Below are 19,500 nucleotides of genomic sequence, written 5' to 3'. Positions count from 1 at the left end.
CTGGTGTTAACGAATTTACTAGACTTTGTAGTGCTTCGGACACTGGAAAAACAAAAGCTAGTTTCTCTCAAGAGGGAGCCAGCCTCTCCCAGCCAGGATCGACACCACCCCGACGGCGAGGCTCAGGATTGGTCCAGGCTCCCCAGGCCTGGCTGGGCTTCCGGCCCGCCTGTGGGAGAGGCAGTCCCGTGAGGCGCGTGGGCGGAGCGAGGCGGGGCGGCCCGGGCGTCCTCCCGCCCACCCAGCTCAGGATTGGCCGAGGCTCGGCAGGCACCGCCCCGGCCAGGAGTCGCCCGCGTATGGGCGGGGTCGTCCTGTGAGGCGCGTGGGGCAGGCGGGGCCGGACCCAGGTTGGGGCTGGGCTGGGGCTTGGCTTGACTTGGGGCTGGGTCCGGGGATGCTGCAGCTGGGTAGACCTGCGGGGTTTGAGCCGTGGCTGACGGATGGCCAGCGTGCGGGTGGCCGTGAGGGTCCGGCCCCTCAGCAAGAGGTGAGTCTGGGCGGGAGGGGGCGCCTGAGGCGTCAAGTGAGCCGAAAGGAAGGCGAGGTCCCCGCCTTTCCCTTCAGTGAGTCTGGCGCGGAGAAATCAGACACAAAGTGGCCCAAGGGGCCAGCGTCCGGAAACCGTAAAGGCCTGGCCGGGACAAGGCCTGGCTTGGGTTGGGTTTTCCATTAGTGCCCTGGCGGGGAGCACTTAGTGGAAAGCCTCGGGGTGGGATGTCCTGTCCATGTCCCCGGAGTCCCTGTGTCCCGCAGGCAGGAGTTTTGAGGGACCGCGCGCGGCTCAAGTTTTGATGCACAGGTTGAGCCTTTCTCTCTGGATACGCTGAGAAGGGCTGGGAAGTATCTCTACGTGGGGAGAGGGGTCGGCGGTCTACTGTCTCTTCTTGGTGGCTCTGGAGTACCTGTAAGGACTTAGGGAGAATCGTGAGTTTCTGCGTGCACATGAGTTTCTCTGTGAAGAAGTGGAGGCAAGCAGGTTGTAAGGCATAAGAGGGAAATTGAGGCTCAGAGAGATCGTGGTTTCGGTCTGTGTGCGACTTCAGAAGTATGAGGTAGGGGGAAGTCATTATAAGCCCTTCCCTCAGCGTAGCCAGTTCCCGTTTTTTTCATGTGGGAATCTGATCCTACACTTCTCAGCTGTTGAGGCATCCAGGGTCCATAATTTCTTTCCCTTCTTACTGATTTTTCCACTCACATGTTTGGAAAGTCAGAGAAGGCTTCACAGAAGGCTTGGTGTTTGAACCCAAACGCTTTAGTTGTTGCTTTGCTGACAGGTGGAGGAGGAGGTGTAGAGAGCATTCTGTGAGAACACAGAGCGAAGGACTTAGGCTCTTAGGAAACAGAAAGGTTTCGAGATTTTGAGGAGAGGCTGTGTGGAGGGAGGTGAGTGGTAGGAGATGAACCTGGCAGAATGTGGTTTGGGAACTGAAGGCACATATTGGAACTATTTGGGAGGTTTAAAAATTTCCAAGACACAAGATGGCTTGAAATTGGACAGAGCAGTCAGAAAAAGACATTGTCTTTCAGAACAAAATTCGGTTCTAGCAGAAGCAGGGCTTCCCTGGTGGCTCATATGGTAAAGAATCTGCCTGCAGTGTGGGAGACTGGGGTTCGATCCTTGGGTTGGGAAGATCCCCTTGAGGAGGGCACGGCAACTCACTCCAGTATTCTTCCCTTGAGAATCCCATGGACAGAGGAGCCTGGTGGGCTACGGTCCATGGGGTCCCAAAGAGTTGAACAGAGTTCACTGAGTGACTAAGCTCAGCATGCAGCTCAGCATGCAGCACAGCAGGGCCTATGTTTGTCCTGACTGGAGGTGATTGGCTTGAAAAGTCATACAGCTGACAGAATAATGAGAGCACTGTGATAAGGGAAAGGGACAAAAAGTAGGAAAAGACAGAAGTGGTACAATGGAAACTTCACTGGTGGTCCAGTGGCTAAGACCTTGCATTCCTAACGCAAGGGGTTTGATTTCGATCCCTGGTCCGGAACTAGATCCTACATGCTACAATGAAGAGTTGCCAGGAGTTTGGCAGCCACAGTAGAGAATAACGTGTCAAACAAAAGTGAAGGGAAAAGAAGGGCACAAAAGCTTAACTTTTTAATAAATTTTATTTATTATTATTTTGGCTGTCCTGGGTCTTCATTATGGTGTGGGGCTTTCTCTAGTTGCGGCCGGCGGGTTTCTCGTTGAGGTGGTTTGTTATGCTTTGGAGCATGGGCTCTAGAGCGCAGGCTCAGTAGTTGTGGTACAGCGGCTTAGTTCCTCCGTGGCCTGTTGAATCTTCCCAAACCAGGAATTGAACCTGCATCACCTGCATTGGCAGGCAGGTTCTCAACCACTGACCACCAGGGAAGTCTGAAAAGCTTATTAACTTTTAGCTCAGGTTAAGAGCCTTGAGCAGCAAGGGGTAGAAGGGCAAGACTGCAGTTACCCAGGTATGAGAGGATTGTAGCCTGCTGAAGATTCAGGAGCCGGGATGAATAAACCCAGCGTGACCCCAGTTAAGAAGTCCAAACTATTCCCCTCTTCTCACCACACTGTAGTCCAGGGTTTGTTAACTTCCACCACCTTTGCTGAGGCTCATCTCAACATAGGCTATTTACTGATGATGTGATTTGTCCCAGCCTTCAAAAAAGTAATCAGCACAGATTCAGTTAACAAAGTCATTGGATCTTTTGTGGTATTTGGAAATAAATCTTAGAGCTCAAGTTTCCATTTTTCATTTTTCCAGATGAGAAGATGGTCTTGTTAAGATCTAAAAGTATGTAGAGCCAAGATTCCATTCACCAGTCCAAGATGCTCCTTCCTGAGATTACAGAAAAATTGCACTTCTTTCTCAAATGCCTGTTTGCTCAGTAGGACTAGTACAGACCATCAATAAAATGATAATATGGAAAACGGTTTTAGTGCGCTCCCTTTTTCCACACAGTTGTTTCCCATAATCAGAAAATCTGTGTCTCATTGTAAGATGCTGCCGCTTGTTTGTCCCAAATCATTCATCATTGACAGAACATATTGGCCAATACTGTAGGCTCTGGAACACTTTCCACTGCCCTTTCAAAAAGGTAATTATCATGAACTATATTCGCTTTATGTGCTCTTCTTTTTAAATCTGTGAAATAGTATAACTACTTCACTGGTTTTTTGTGAAAATTAAATGAAAGGATACATTAAAAATACTTAGAACAGAGCCTGGCTGCTTTTAAGTGTCTGATAAAGTGCTAGCTATATAATTTTTAACAGCTATTTTTATTCCTCCTTGTTCTTAGCTGTCTTTTTAAATTTTATAAATGAGTAGATAACAAGTGGAAATGGCTTGGCTATTTTCTAAGACAGTGATTCTCAAATTATAGGATACATACAGTTCACCTGGAGAGCTTGTTATATAATACAACTTGTTAAGAGGAATTCAAATTAACTAGCTCCACCACCTCCTATAATTCTGATGAGTGAAGACTGTGGACCATACTTTGAGAAACTGTCCTAGGAGTCAACATGTAACTGAGGATTTATTCCTGTGCAAAACCTTTAATCCTAAGGAATGAATGCCTGTTGGTAGAATTCAGGCGTCAGAGTCAAGTGGTGGTAGCCACAGCAGACTTCTTTGAACTCTGTGCAGTCAGCTGCCCTGTTGAGGTTGGTGTTCTTTCTTTCTCTTCTGCTCAACTTTAATTTGTCTTCATTTTGTTTTAGAATATTTTGGAACCACTAGGTTACCAATGGCATAGTGTCATATCCTTTTGTCAAGAGTTCACGTTCAAGACCCTTTTTAATTTTGGCTGCATTATGCTAGAGTCCTAGGTGAATCCTTAAGAAAGGGCTCACTTAAAAAATTAGATTAAATAGATTTGCAAAAGTTTTTCCCCTTACTTTCTTTGTTGCTCAATTTTACTATACCCTGTGTATTTTATAGTGGGTAAAGGGAAAATCTTTGTTTTCTGAATGTTGAGCTTCAAGCCAACCTTTTCACTCTCCTCTTTCACTTTCATCAAGAGGCTTTTGAGTTCCTCTTCACTTTCTGCCATAAGGGTGGTGTCATCTGCATATCTGAGGTTATTGATATTTCTCCCAGCAATCTTGATTCCAGCTTGTGCTTCTTCCAGCCCAGCGTTCCTCATGATGTACTCTGCATATAAGTTAAATAAGCAGGGTGACAATATACAACCTTGACGTACTCCTTTTCCTATTTGGAACCAGTCTGTTGTTCCATGTACAGTTCTGACTGTTGCTTCCTGACCTGCATACAGGCTTCCCAAGAGGCAGGTCAGGTGGTCTGGTATTCCCATCTCTTTCAGAATTTTCCACAGTTTATTGATGGAAAACGGTGGAAACAGTGTCAGACTTTATTTTTTGGGCTCCAAAATCACTGCGGTTGCTGATTGCAGCCATGAAATTAAAAGACGCTTACTCCTTGGAAGGAAAGTTATGACCAACCTAGATAGTATATTAAAAAGCAGAGACATTACTTTGCCAACAAAGGTCCGTCTAGTCAAGGCTGTGGTTTTTCCCGTGGTCATGTATGGATGTGAGAGTTGGACTGTGAAGAAAGCTGATCCCCGAAGAATTGATGTTTTTGAACTGTGGTGCTGGAGAAGACTCTTGAGAGTCCCTTGGACTGCAAGGAGATCCAACCAGTCCATTCTAGAGGAGATCAATCCTGGGTGTTCATTGGAAGGACTGATACTAAAGCTGAAACTCCAATATTTTGGCCACCTCATGCGACGAATTGACTCACTGGAAAAGAGTTTGATGCTAGGAAGGATTGGGGGTGGGAGGAGAAGGGGACGACCGAGAATGAGATGGCTGCATGGCATCACCGACTCTGTGGACATGAGTTTGAGTGAAGTCCGGGAGTTGGTGATAGACAGGGAGGCCTGGCGTGCTGTGATTCATGGGGTCGCAAAGAGTTGGACACGACTGAGCGACTGAACTGAACTGAAAGGGAGAATAAAACCTACTTTTAAATGCATAAGGGAAAAAAAAATGATCTTAACACCAAAACTGAAAGATTTTCTTTAGAAGAGCTAGGGGCAGGGGATGCAGTTTTATAATCCTAGGGGACAAAGTATATCCCTACTGCCTTAAGTTCTGTCTAGTATGAAATGTGAAAGAAAGAGCATCAGAGCCTTGAGGAAATTTAAGTAACAGGAATGCCATCACCTGGGAGAAGGAAATTTTTTTCCAGTACTTTGTTCCGAATGCACTGACTAGTTTACAAAAATAATCTTAAATCTAAAGACCCCTGTCTCACTGTGTATCCCTTGCCATCCCCTCCCGCCAAGTCCTCAAGGCCACATCCTGGGAACCCTGAGGGAAGATAAAAATGACACTGAACGTATTTTCTCAACTTTCAGGTCCCAGGCCAGGAATAATTTCATTGATAGTTTTCACTGTAGTAGAAAGTGCCAGTGAGTTAACTCCCATCTGTTAATATTCTGGCCTTGAGCACTTTATTTTAAAATATTTATTTATTTATTTGGCTGTGTCAGGTCTTAAGTGAGGCACATGGGCTCAGTAGTTTCCTCACAGCATGTGGAATCTTCCCAGACCGGGAATCAAACCCACATCCCCCTGCATTGAAAGGCAGATTCCTAACCTCTGGACCACCAGGAAGTCCCTGGCCTTAAGCATTTTCGCTAAAGCTCTTTATATTGTGAAAACAGATTTCTTATCTAGAATGGAGTGTATTCCATTCATTTTGGGCTTCAGGTATATGGATTAAGCCCCTTAAAGTGAATTTAGGGGTTGGTTAGTTGTTAGAAGTGTTACTACATAACTACAATTTAGGAAGATCCTTAAGGATCTTGGCTGTTTATTCTGACTTAAGAAGATAATATAAGGCAAGGATTTAGGAAATATGTTCTCAGGTCTCAACGGAAAGGACTCTGAAACCTTTTTCATTATTTTCTGTGCTCAAAATATCAGAGGAAACGAGAAATGATGCCATGCTGTGTGCTGAGCTGAGGATACTCTCAGGGTTTCCCAAGCCTGATTTCTGAGGCATATGACTTTGTGGTTAGACAGATCTGGGTTTAAATTCTGGCTCTGCCACTGCTAGCTGTGTGACCTTGGACAAATTATATAATTTTTCTCAGCCTTAGTCTTCTATTTATTAAAAAAAAAAAGATCTGTCAGGAAGCTATGTCAGGAGTGTGTGTTAACAGGATAGCATAGGATGAAGTATAGTGTATACTGTACTAATACAATGCTTAGCAATATAGAGGGTACCCAATAACAGTGACTCTTCACTGTTCCCAAGCTGAATTCTAACAATCCAGAGAAGCATGCCAACTCAGGGACTGCTTCAGACACCCCAGTTGTGGAGACAGCAACAGGGAAACATTTTGTCCCAATAGTTCTGGTTTTAGCTGCTCTTTTCCTGATTAATTTTAAAAAGCAACATTTCCTCTCATCTGGGTTTGTGTCTTGCTTCTAGGGAGATCAAAGAAGGGGGAAAAATTATTGTGGAAGTTAATGGCAAAGTGGCAAAAATCAGGAATTTAAAGGTAAGCCTAAAATTGTTTTCCTTTTTCTTTCCCCTGAAGAACTAGTATTAATTACAGTGACTTCTGGGCTGAAGGTGTATATGTGAATGCATTTAGAGAGGGGGAGTGGAAGAGGAAAGGGCGTATAAGGGGAATTGTGGGAAGAGCTTTGACCAACCACAAAGCAAATATAAAAATATAACAGGGAAGAAGTTCCAGGGATGTAGTTACTGCAACCCAAGTTCTACCAAATGGGATACAGCTATTTTGGAAACTGGTCAGTAGTAGATATTTTGAAAGTAAACACATGGCCAGCTTAAATGATGTTGGGGGACAATTTGTGTGTATGTTTAACTCACCTGATCTCCTATTAGACGTTGGCTCAATCTTATTGAATATCACTTCATTGAGAAGCATTAGCAGGGGTTTTAGTATGTATCTGCTAATACAGAACTCATTTTTAGCCATAGTGAAGCCAAGTAAAGACTTAGATCCCAGAAGAGAGTCGGGCACTAGCCCAAGTCCTGCTGTAAATACTCTTCCATAGATCTGACTGATCTTTGAGTCACAACTAGACAGACACTGGCAACTTCCTTCCCCATCCTTACTACTTCCTCTGGCTTATATCCTCCATCCCATTCTTTTCTTTTCCCAGGCCAGGGGAAGTAGAAGGGAATCCTTCTTTCTGAGCCTTGAGTAGTGGAGGACAGGGAATGCCACTGCAGTCAGCTTGCAGGTGGTACTTGACATTCCTGAGAGCTGAGGAAGCTGACTTGCAGGAGGAAGGTTTTCTGGACCCCAGTCCCCCCAGCCACATCCACTCTTGTGTTCCTCCCATGATGTGTTCCATTTCCTTTTGTCAGTAGCTCTCTGCTGACAGAGAAACCTGCCAGATTTTCAACAGGAGCTCCCCGGGGACAAAAGACCTTTCATTCTCTCCTGTCTCTTATTTATATCGGTGTTGCCTAATAACTTCAGCTGCTTTGTTCTGAGAGCTTATATTTTTGGTTCTTAATAATAAATGCTGGCCAAGATCACACTCTAATCTGCCCCCTGCTCACCTCGCTGGCCAGCTATCCTCTTTTCTGAGTCCAGTTATCCACTCAGAATCTTTTTGTCATTCTGTCAGCCTCATTCTACTGTGGGTTTTAGTACCCAGTTCAAGGGATTGTTTCTCCCTGTCCAGAATCTAAATATTAAGTAGTAAGAAAGGCATTTCTGTGAATAATGCCACTCTACCCAGTACCTGGAGGTTGGTACAATTTCCAAGCTGCCGCCTTCTACCCCGAGTAGTTGGATTGGGCCCAGCTCTTCTGTCCAGCATGCCCTCTGGGGGTGGATACCCCAGGGACCTCTGTGAAAACTCTAGGTTGACAGAGCCTGTCAGGCCCTGGGTCTGAATTACTCATGCACAACTAATATATTCTATAGAAATACTCAGAGAAGAAATGATAGTAAGAAGAGGCCCAGGGAAGGAGCGATTTTTTCTCCTAAGTGGTCTTATGCCTCACAGGGCTGTTTGTATGTAGATATGTGATAATATGATAGACATTTTAATTCTCTGGTGTTTCATTGTACCTAACAAGATGAAGACAAAGGTTACTTTTTTCCCCCTTTTCAGGTAGATATCATAAAGGTTCTCATGATCAGTCCAGGTATCTCTGTCTACAAGCAGAGGAATCAAGTGCCTGTGATTTGATTCTGATATTACAGTAGAGAAGATACTAGCTCCTGTGTTTAATTTTAGGTGGATGGTCGACCTAATGGCTTTGGCGACTCCCGGGAGAAGGTTGTGGTGTTTGGCTTTGATTACTGCTACTGGTCAGTCAACCCAGAGGATCCCCAGTATGCATCTCAGGATGTGGTAAAGTCATTTTCCTTCACTTTCCCCAGGTCTTTATAACTGGATAATTATTGGGAAATTAACATGGAATCTGGGCCCTGGCTATTTCTTACTTATGGTAGGTTGGTCAGAAACTAACGATGGTTTGGCCTGGGAAGTGTTGCTTGCAGCAGATCTGCTGAGGACTGAGAGGATGAGCCAAGCCTTTGCTGGCTATTGCTGTTGGTCATCCTTCGTGCTGCTTAGCTTTCCCACAAATTTCCAAGGCAGCAGGTCTGGTCAAGGAGGTCTACATAGGACTTCTGTTTCTGTGAAGCAGCAGCATTGTCCTGGTTGGAGCACTGTCAGAGGTCATGCATTTGGTTCCTGTGATGGCCAGCAAGCCTTGCCTGATTCACTTCTGTGACCACAGACAGTAGTTCTTATCCTAGCAGCCGCCAGGGTCCTTTCTAAAATTAGAAAAATAATTTCTTTGGCTTTTCACATATTCTTTCTTACGTGAGAAAGAGAATACTAGAGGAATATGTCCTTAGGAAAAAGTATTGAAAATGGATACATTTGGGGAGGAGCCCTAGACAACCATTGCCTATCAGTCTATATGCCTTTGAATAAAAAGTCAAAGTGTGTTTTCTGCTAAGTATTTCATTCCTTTGTGAAACTTTCCCTAATTATGCTAAAGAAACCATGTTATCAAGTTTGAGTGATTGAGAGGACAGCATAGGCATACCTCATTTTATTACATTTGGTTTTATTACACCTAATAGATATTGCGTTATTTACAAATTGACTATTTGTGGCAACTCTGCATCGAGTAAGTCTGTCTGTGCCATTTTTCATAGCATTTATTCACTTCATGTCTCTGTGTGACATTTTGGTAATTCTCACAATATTTAAATTTTTTTATTATTATTCCATTTTTATGGTTATCTCTGGTCATGTCACCACTATGACTCACTGAAGGCTCAGATGATGGTTAGCATTTTTTAGTCTTAAAGAATTTTCAAATTGAGATTTGTTCATTGCTTATAAACATACTGCTATTGCACTTAGTAGATGGCAGTATGTGTAAATGTGTCTTTGGTATGCACTAGAAAACCGAAAAATTCATGTGACTGCCTTTGTTGCAATTATTCACTTTATCGTGTTGGTCTGGAGCCAGACCTGTAACATCTCTGAGGTCTACTGGTATTGATTTTTCTGCTAGTGCAGACTTCTGAAGGTGATTGGACAGTTCTAAACCATGGAAATATAATTCCCCATCCTTCCCTTTTGAGGGGACCACGTGGAAACAAGATCCTAGACCACTGTGGGATTTGTTATCTTCGTTGGTCCCTTCTGTTATAAATATGAACACCTCACTTTTGTAGTTACAATTTATTTGCCATAAATGCATAGCAGGTGCAGTGTGGGTATTACCTGGCCCAACAAAGCCTTCTCTGTCCTTTGGAGGATGAGGGCTCTTGCAGATCCAGGCTTGTCTTATGGCCCTGGACTTTTATCCCAATACTCAAGCATGTATGAGGTAACTGGTTTACTGGTGTTCATATTGTTCCACTGAGATCCTCCAAGAAGAACCAGGAAAGGAACTGACTTTTAAATAAGAGGATGGTACTCCTAAAGCAGTTCACAGTTGTGACTGTATCTGTGGCATCCAAGACAGTGGTCTCTAGAAGAAAGTGTGAGCATTCTGATGGCTCCTTCCATTCTTCTTGGCCATAGCATACCTAGGACTGTTCTGTACTTAAGAAACATTAACTATTTTGTGTAACATTTGATAGATAATTTGGGAAGTATATGTAAACAAAACAAAAATCACCATTTAGTGTACAGTGTACAGGTGTAATTTTGTTTTGAGGCTCATATTTTGTATTTATGTAGTTTAAGGGTGTAAAAATTATCTAGTGGAAACCCAGAAGCCCCTTGAGGAGGGGAATTCATAAATGTGATTCCTCTTCTGTTGCCTGATTTGAAATTCAGTGGAAAGATCAAATGGGATTTGGACAGGAAGCCTGTGCAGAGAGATAAAACCAGTGCCTCCTGAAATTTATTCTGGCTTGTTTACTAAAAGTCTAAGGCATTCATTGGGTAGTATATGAGAGGGAAGGAAAGGAATCTTTGTCACAGGCTGGAGAAGGGCCAGAGTTTCCAGAATGTTGTCAACACTCAGGTCCACCTGATTTGTTTGGAGGGACTCATCACTGACAGAAATTGGAGCCCAGACTTTTAACCCTAATAAGTATGGCTCTGAGGTCACCAGGGTTAGGAGAGGCAGATTGTTATAAAGTAGGACTTGGCATAGGAAAGAGTTTATATGTCATCTGGTTCTTCCTCTCCCGTAATACAACAATCCTTTCTACTGTCTTTCTGATCATATTTTGGGGGGTGGGGGGTGGCGAGAGGCCAGTCTTATTTAAGTATAATTTTGATATAAGTCACCATTTAGTGTAGAGTGTACAGTTCTATGAGTTTTGACAAGCACATATAGTTGTACAATTTACACTACAATAAGAAATTAAAAGATGCTTACTTCTTGGAAGGAAAGTTATGACCAACCTTGATAATATATTAAAAAGCAGAGACATTACTTTGCCAACAAAGGTCTGTCTAGTCAAGGCTATGGTTTTTCCCGTGGTCATGTATGGATGTGAGAGTTGGACTGTGAAGAAAGCTGATCGCCGAAGAATTGATGCTTTTGAACTGTGGTGTTGGAGAAGACTCTTGAGAGTCCCTTGTACCGCAAGGAGATCCAACCAGTCCATTCTAAGGGAGATCGATCCTGGGTGTTCATTGGAAGGACTGATGCTGAAGCTGAAACTGCAAAACTTCGGCCACCTCATGTGACAAGTTGACTCACTGGAAAAGACTCTGATGCTGGGAAAGGTTGGGGGCGGGAGGAGAAGGGGACGACAGAGAATGAGATGGCTGGATGGCATCACCGACTCTGTGGACATGAGTTTGAGTGACCTCCGGAAGTTGGTGATGGACAGGGAGGCCTGGCATACTGTGATTCATGGGGTCACGGAGAGTCGGACACGACTGAGTGACTGAACTGAAGTATATAAAATAGTGCATCATCCCCCAAATCTTCTAGGTCTGTTTGTAGTCAAACTGTTCTCCTTAACCACCTAGCCGCTGGCAATATTTTCTTCCCTACAGTTTTATCTGCTTCATAATGCTGTATAAGTGTAATATAATAGTAGGTAGCCTTTTGAGTCTGGCTTACTTCACTTAGCATGATGTATTGAATACTTGAGATTCACCTCTGCTGTGGTTTGTAATCTGACCTTGATTCAGACTCAAGTAAATAATTTTCTTGCCCCAAAGAAATCTTATGGCTTTGAAAACATTGATTCTAACTGCAAAGAGTGAGGGACCAAGTCCCTGGAGGACTGTACCTCCTTTTATGAAGGAAGGACTGTCATCACCGTCATAAATACAACACTGATTTCAAAATATCCAGATATCTGCGTTGAAATATTTCCTGCTGGTCTTAGGGGGCTTTTGGGCAACATCATAAGCCATTACCTGATAGGAGTTGATGAGAAGTCACCTATTTGGTGTTGGTGCTGCCTCATCCTTATGGTCTTTTAGAGTGTTAGAGCCTGAAGGGAACCCAGCAGTCATCCAGGCCAGGCTTTCCCAACCTCAGTACTATTAATATTCTGGCTGTGTCATTCTTTGTTGTGAGGAATCTGTCCTGGGCACTGTAGGATCTTTAGCAGTGTCGCTGGCCTCTACTCTCTAGATGCTGGTGGTAGTCCCAATTATGACAATCAAAAATGTTTTCAGACAAGGCCCATCTTCTAGGCCAACCCTCTTATGTTCCAGATACAATGTATAACTAACATAGGCTTATACAGGCAGTTAATGCCAAAGCAGGACTAGAACCTTGCTTGCTCTGGTGGCCTTTGCATTGCATTGTGTCATTCTGCCTCTTCTCTTTATGCTTATGTCACAGCCTCAAAAAATAAGTTCAAGGTTAAAATTCCTTAGTGCTTTAGTACTTCCCAGTCCTTAATGGTGACACACTTAAACACATAGATCAGGTGTCAACAAATATGAGCCTGTAGAGAGCAAGTCAGCTATAAGTTCTGCTGAGATGCAGCTTCCTTGTTAATTATCTATAGATCCTAAATGTTTATCATTTCATTTGACTTTCTTCCCAAAATCTATCAAACATATATTTTTACTCCATTTTATAGACAAAGAAACTGAGGCATGAAAGGTAACAAGGCTTGCCTGAGTCACTTAGCCAGTAATTAAGTAGTGAAGCAAGGATTCAAACCCAAGACAGTCCGGCTCTAGATTGTGTGTCGTGTCCACCAAGCCTCACTGACTCTCAACATTTAACAGTTCTCATTTAGTCTACTAGTGACCTGGTCCTCTCTTTCTACGTATTATCTGTTTCCATCCTTTCAGCAACCTGAAATGGAGAAGATTTTATCCTCTTTCTGTAGTTGGGGAAATTTAGGCTTAAAGAGATTATGTGATCTGCCCAAAGTCACACAACAAGAAAATGAGTCTTGGATTTGAACGCAGGATCATCTGAATGCAAAGTCCATATTCTTTTATAAAAACATAAAAAGAGATATATCGTAAAAGGAAGAGAAGGAAAATTGAGGAGAGAGGATGATGGGAAAGAGAGAGTAAAGGTTATGGTGAATGGGGATGGGCAGGGGATTATACTATCTGATTTGACATCAGAGTCATGGGGTAATGGACATCAGTGTTCCATTTTTTTTTTCAATTTGAAAGTAATCATTGTTTATTAACTGACTAGTTTGCAAAAATAATCATGGTAGATACCTTAGTTCATCCTTCTAATAAGCCTATTGATCTAGTCTTCCCTGTTGCCAGCATCTCCACCTTCTACAAAATGGGTGGTCTTTTTCTTCATTCCTCCTCATGGAGAAGACAATTTAAAGGGTCATAGGAAGCTGCTTGCTTCTTTGAAACATTTTCCAACATATAGATGTCATGAATCATATCCTCCATGCAAATGATGCCATATTTCCCAGGAGATTGAGCAATCAATGTGTTATCCGTCAGGGCAATTCACTTCTTGTTGATTTTGCCATAACCTCACTTGTAGATGAATTCATTTACAAACTTCAGATTTGGGTACCCCCATTCAATGTATTGGAGAAGGACACGGCAGTCCACTCCAGTATTCTTGCCTGGAGAATTCCATGGACAGAGTAACCTGGTGGGCTATAGTCCATAGGTCACAAAGAGTCAGACACTATGAGTGACTGAGCACTCTTGAAGTTAGAACTGGATTTGAATTCAGGCACAGCCACTTACTAGCTGGCTTACTTCAGACAGATAACCTCTCTGAGTCTTAGTTTTTTTAACTGGACTTACTGTGAGGAAGAAAGAAGTAATGATGTGAAGTGTTCAGTCTAGGGCTTGGCAACTAGAAGTTGAGTAAATGAGGTCATGAGTGCTGTGGCTTGGGTTTCGATTATCACTATCACAGTACAAGAGAAGCAAGGCTCATGCATCTTTCTAAGAGCTGAACTAGATTTGAAAATCTCTTCTTTGAATCTGTTGTGCTCACTTCTGGGACCAGCATGCTCCACTTGGAAAATTAACTTCCCTCCCTTCCTTCTGGTCAGGAACATCTGTTATAGTGGGAGTGCTCTGCTCAAGCATATTGTGTTTGAGTGATTATGTGTTTGTAAAAATTTCCATGAAGAGCATTAGCTCAGCTTTACCCACCAAGGACTGTGAGTGGCTGTCAAAACAAGTGCAGACTGAGTCAACAGAAAGCCAGTCAGGAACAAAAAAACCACCCAGCCCTTGTGGGACGTAATTATTTCTATACTCCTGGGAATCTTTATTTTAAAGTGCTTTTGTTATTTGGCTAAAACACAATGCCTAAAATGCCTGTAGCTTTTCCACATGAGAAATTGTGTGAGTGAGCAGAGATTTCCTCCCCACAACTACCAAATTCAAAACTGAAATTCTAGTAGCACTGTGATTGTGTTTGTTGTTGTTTACATGTCCATAATACGCTGAACATCACACAACACATAAAGACCATCCATTGCTTACCCTCAAAGAGTCCTGGCAGGGGCCAGGATGGAGGCAGTGAGTGTGTGTGTGTTGACATGCATGCATGCGTGTGTGTTTGTGTTATAGGTTCTTTGGTGAACATATTCTGCAGTCCTGGACTCCAGTTTAAGGACGTTAGGAACCTGGAGAGGCTTCAGAGGAAAACCCCACACACCCCAAAATGATTGAAGGGCTGGCTGCAGGAACCAAGAGGAAAGCTACTGTCAGTGTAGTGCACGCTGTGTGTGTGATTATTTAATGAAGGAACACTGCTCTGGAGACAGGAGAGACAGGTGACAATAGTGCTTTGCAAGTAGGGAGCATGATGATTTTAAGTTTATGCAGCATTAGAACAAGCTGGTCTTCTTTGCCATTAGGAGAAAATAGAAGAGAATTCCCTGGCCATTCAGTGGTTTGTACTCTGCGCTTTCACTGCTGAGGGCACAGGTTGAATCCCTGGTCAGGCAATTGGGTTTCCGCAAGCTGTATAGCACAGCCAAAAAAAAAGGAAAAATTAGAGAAGTTTTGGATTAAATTACAAAGGATTGTTTGTAATTAGGACATGAAGAGTACCTTGTGCAGAATTTTTCAATCCAGCTAAAAGTAGTTTTGACTTTAGAATTCCTGAATTTTGGTGTTAGAGGAAATGCTAGAGACCGTCACGACACATATTTGGAGGATAAAGGCGTAGAGAGACAAAAAAAGCAATTATAGGGTGTTTTTTTCTTTTTGGCTAGTCCAGAATTGTGCTTGACGTTGCATGGGAATGCCTGTTGCTTATTCTAGTGACAGGGTCGTGAACTGGAACACAGAGTTTCCTGTAGGGCAGGAAGTGTGCTGCTTAACAGAATCCCAAGGAAAGATCTTGTTCTTGAGACTGGGCCTATCCCTGGCTCTGTACTCCAAGATGAGGACATAGCATTGTAGCCATCTAGTAGTATGTGGGGCATTGAACGCCTATTATTATAGCTTCTCTAATGTGACATATGCTTTTTTGTACAGTTCTGTATATTCTTGCCACCTTTTCTTAGTTTCTTCTGCTTCTGTTAGGTCTTTGCCAGTTTTGTCCTTTATTGTGCCTATCTTTGCATGAAATGTTCCCTTGGTATGTCCAGTTTTCTTAGAGATGTCTAGTCTTTCCCATTCTGTTGTTTTCCTCTATTTCTTTGCATTGTTCACTTACGAAGGCTTTCTTATCACTCCTTGCTATTCTCTTGGCTATCTTTCCCTTTCTCCTTTGCCTTTCACTTCTCTTTTCAGCTATTTGTAAGGCCTCCTCAGACAACCATTTTGCCTTCTTACATTTTTTTTTCTTGGGGATGGTTTTGGGCACCACCTCCTGTACAATGTTATGAACCTCCATCCATAGTTTTTCGGGCACTCTGTCTACCAGATCTAGTCCCTTGAATCTATCTGTCACCTCCACTGTATAATCATAAAGGATTTAATTTAGGTCATACCTGAATGGCCTAGTGATTTTCCCTGTTGCTGCTGCTAAGGCACTTCAGTCGTGTCCGACTCTGTGTGACCCCAAAGATGGCAGCCCACCAGGCTCCCCCATCCCTGGGATTCCCCAGGCAAGAACACTGGAGTGGGTTGCCATTTCCTTCTCCAATGCATGAAAGTGAAAAGTGAAAGTGAAGTTGCTCAGTCGTGTCCGACTCTTCGCGACCCCATGGCCTGCAACCCACTAGGCTCCTCTGTCCATGGGATTTTCCAGGCAAGAGTACTGGAGTGGGACAAACTATGGACTATTCTTAATGAAACTGGAATGCCAGACCACATTACTTGCCTTCTGAGAAATCTGTATGTAGAACAAGAAGCAACAGTTAGAACTGGATGTGGAACAATGGACTGGTTCATAATTGGGAAAGGAGTACCTCAAAGCTGTATATTGTTACCCTGCTTATTTAACTTATATGCAGAGTACATCATGTGAAATGCCAGGCTGAATAAATCACAGGCTGGAATCAAGATTGCTGGGAGAAATATCAACAACTTCACATATGCAGATGATACCACTTTAATGGAAGAAAGCAGAGAGGAACTAAAAAGCCTCTTGATAAAGGTGAAAGAGGAGAGTGAAAAAGCTGGCTTAAAATTCAGCATTCAAAAAACTAATATCATGACATCCAGTTTTATCACTTCATGGAAAATAGATGGGGAAAATGTGGAAACAATGACAGATTTCATTTTCTTGGGCTCCAAAATCAGTGCAAACAGTGACTGCAGCCACAAAATTAAGACGCTTGCTCCTTGGAAGAAATGCTATGACAAACCTAGACAGCATATTAAAAAGCAGAGACATCACTTTGCCACAAAGGTCTGTATAGTCAAAGCTATGGTTTTTCCAGTGGTCATGTATGGATGTGAGAGTTGGGCCATAAAGAAGGCTGAGCACCAGGGAACGGATTCTTTCAAACTGTAGTGCTGGAGAAGACTCTTGAGAGTCCCTTGGACAGCAAGGACATCAAAACAGTCAATTCTAAAGGAAATCAACCCTTTAATTGGAAGGGCTGATGCTGAAGCTCCAGTGTTTTGGTCATCTGATGGGAAGAGCTGATTCACTGGAAAAGACTCTGATGCTGGGAAATATTGAGGGCAAAAAGAGAAGGGGACAACAGAGGATGAGATGGTTGGATGGCATCACTGACTCAATGGACATAAGTTTGAGCAAACTCAGAGAGATAGTGAAGGAATGGGAAGCCTTGCGTGCTGCAGTTCATGGGGTTGCAAAGAGTCAGACACAACTTAGCGACTGAACAGCAATAACATTGTGACCAGGCTGGGGCTACTTACTGCTTCCACAGAAATAACATTTCTGTCTGGGGACTGCAACCCATTATAAAATGATAATTGATCTATGACTTCCTGCCTCAGAAAGTAAGTAGGGTGAGGTAGAGAGGAGTATGACCCTCACTTTTGTTGTATCTGCTGTACTTGGAATGTGAATGAAGGCTTTGGAGAAGAGGAAAGAAGGTGGAAGAGTTACTGAAACTGAAGAGGGACCTTGGAGGAGCAGGAGAAGGGGAAAACATGAAGAAACTAAGGTGAGAAGGAATTTGAGAGTTCACAGAGGGGTTAGGATTATATCATTTTTTATAGTAGATGTCATTTCCAATTTAGGTATGGGAACAGGCTCAGGTAGATTGAGTAGCTTCCTTGAAGGTCACACAATCAAGTAATGGAGTCAGGATCCAAACCTTTGACTGTGTGATTCCGAAGTCCAAGCTCTCAAATGCTGCACTATTTATACATAGTTCTGTTTGTTTCTGTATTTCCAGTGCTGCGCGTCTTAAATGATCAATCAGTGGTTAGCGGGCTGATAATTTCATTTATGGTTCAGTGGATGAGAGACAAGCAGGACTGCCTTCCTGAATCTTATGGCCTATTTTGAGAAGGCCTTGCAGTTTGCCTAAGCTAGAGAGCCACAGACATCTATGAATTTCTTTGTGCATCCCTTTCCCTAATGCATATATGTGCTAGGGCAGCTGGGGAGCGTGTGGGCGTCAAAGGATTTTCTCATGAATATTTGCAGAGCTGTGTACATTCCATCGCTAGTGCTAGTTCTTCCCAACCAAGATGGAGACAGAAGTAGAAGGGAGAGACTGTTATAAGAAAAAGCCTTTTTGTGCAATAATTGGATGGAGCTCTGCAAGCCTGAGTGGGGGAAGGGAGATTACCATGAGTGTTTCATTTCAGCACATTCCCTCTGCCAGCAGCACAGCTGCTTGGCTCCATAAGCATGTCCATGGGCTGGATTTTAAAGGAATAAGGTCATTCTTTTGGCTTCATCTAAACTCATTTTTTCCCCTCTCTAGAAACTTGATTGTCAATCTTTAAAGGGTAGCTTTTAGATTTACGGAAAAATCTGAAGAACTGAGATCCTTGACACTTAATGCTTGCTGTTGGTGCTGGATGCCTGTACAAAAAGGAACAGCAGAAATCAGAGAAATCTTATAAGATACAAAAGCTTGTTTGGATTTTTTTTCTCCTCTGTGAGCCAAGGGTAACAAGGAATTTCTGGTACTATCTGGAGTCCTTGAGATTTAGCCTGGGGAGAGAGGTTGTGTATAGGAGTGGCATGCCCAAAGCTTGATAGTCAGCTGGAAACTTGGGGCAGCCTAAGCATAAATACAGATAGAGGTCCTGAGACATGTCCTTGCTGTTCCTGCAGTGCTGAGAAGTTGCCCTATACTCCACTTCCTTTACACTTGAATTTGTCCTGGATTTAAAAGGATTGTCAGTTAATTGCTTAAAGATGAGAGGCATCATGATGGAGATGATCACTTTGAGGATCTTTGGAAAAACCGATTTGCAAAATCACCTGAACAAAAGGATGTATAATGAAGAACAGCCCTTTGAACAAAAGGTCTGTGTGTCCACCACAGTGGACATGTGTTCACAGGCAGACTGATAACAGTAAGCCTCTCCAGTGGGAGCCACCTGGTCTGCATTGCCAGGTGCTAAATTCTCTCCCACATACTTGCACAGTGAGCCTGTGTCAGGTCCCCTCAGCACCTTTCAGTGGTCCTCTGTTTGCGGGGAGCCTTTCCAGCTGACAAACAAAAGGCCCCTTCTAAGTGCAGTGTTCCGAAAAGGGTTCAGAAAGTGTTGGGAAAGAAATGGGACTGGTCTCTGTCTAGTTCTTTGCTCAGCAGAAAGCAGACAGCTGCATAAAATGTGTTAGTAGATTAATTAGTTTATTAAAATATTTTGCTATGAAGGTGATACAAGCTAACTGGAAAATGTTCAGTCCAGAAGGGTATAATGTAAAAACCAAAACCCCTTCCCCTTTCATACCTCTGTACTGGTCTCATTCTTCAGAGGTAACCACTTATCTTAAAAAAAAAAAAAAGTACTAACTGGGTTTACACTGTATATTTTATTTTCAACTGACTTTATCATCTTATCTTGGCCCTAATTTATTGGCAATACCTATTCTACCTCATTGTTTAATGCTATATAGAATTCCATCGTACAAAGGTATTGTAGTTAATTATTTTTCTGGTGATGTATGGTTTGAATATATATAATTATAATTCCATAATTATGGATTCCTGCTATTATATGTATTATGTGTCTGCTGTTCTCTGTAATACTAGAGT

The 19,500-nt window shown here is 42.9% G+C and overlaps 1 protein-coding gene and 1 pseudogene across 1 annotated transcript in view; both read left to right on the top strand.

The window, feature by feature from the left end:
* The first annotated feature begins 363 nt into the window (after positions 1-363).
* Positions 364-19,500, top strand: part of LOC148776475 (stAR-related lipid transfer protein 9-like) — an 81,076-nt gene continuing 61,939 nt past the window's right edge. Inside the window, 3 exon segments of the mRNA XM_088839767.1 lie at positions 364-490; positions 6,444-6,513; positions 8,240-8,356. Of these exon segments, the coding sequence (XP_088695893.1) occupies positions 444-490; positions 6,444-6,513; positions 8,240-8,356 (234 nt within the window). The 5' untranslated portion in view covers positions 364-443.
* LOC148776476 (importin subunit alpha-1 pseudogene) overlaps positions 18,666-19,500 on the top strand; it is a 30,870-nt pseudogene continuing 30,035 nt past the window's right edge.

This window comes from Moschus berezovskii, chromosome 9 (genome assembly GCF_049115385.1).
Source record: "Moschus berezovskii isolate FMDL1 chromosome 9, NW_MosBer_1.0, whole genome shotgun sequence".
NCBI classification, from domain to species: domain Eukaryota; kingdom Metazoa; phylum Chordata; class Mammalia; order Artiodactyla; family Moschidae; genus Moschus; species Moschus berezovskii.
Note: the sequence above shows the minus strand (reverse complement) of the source record. Positions and strands in the feature narration are given on the sequence as shown.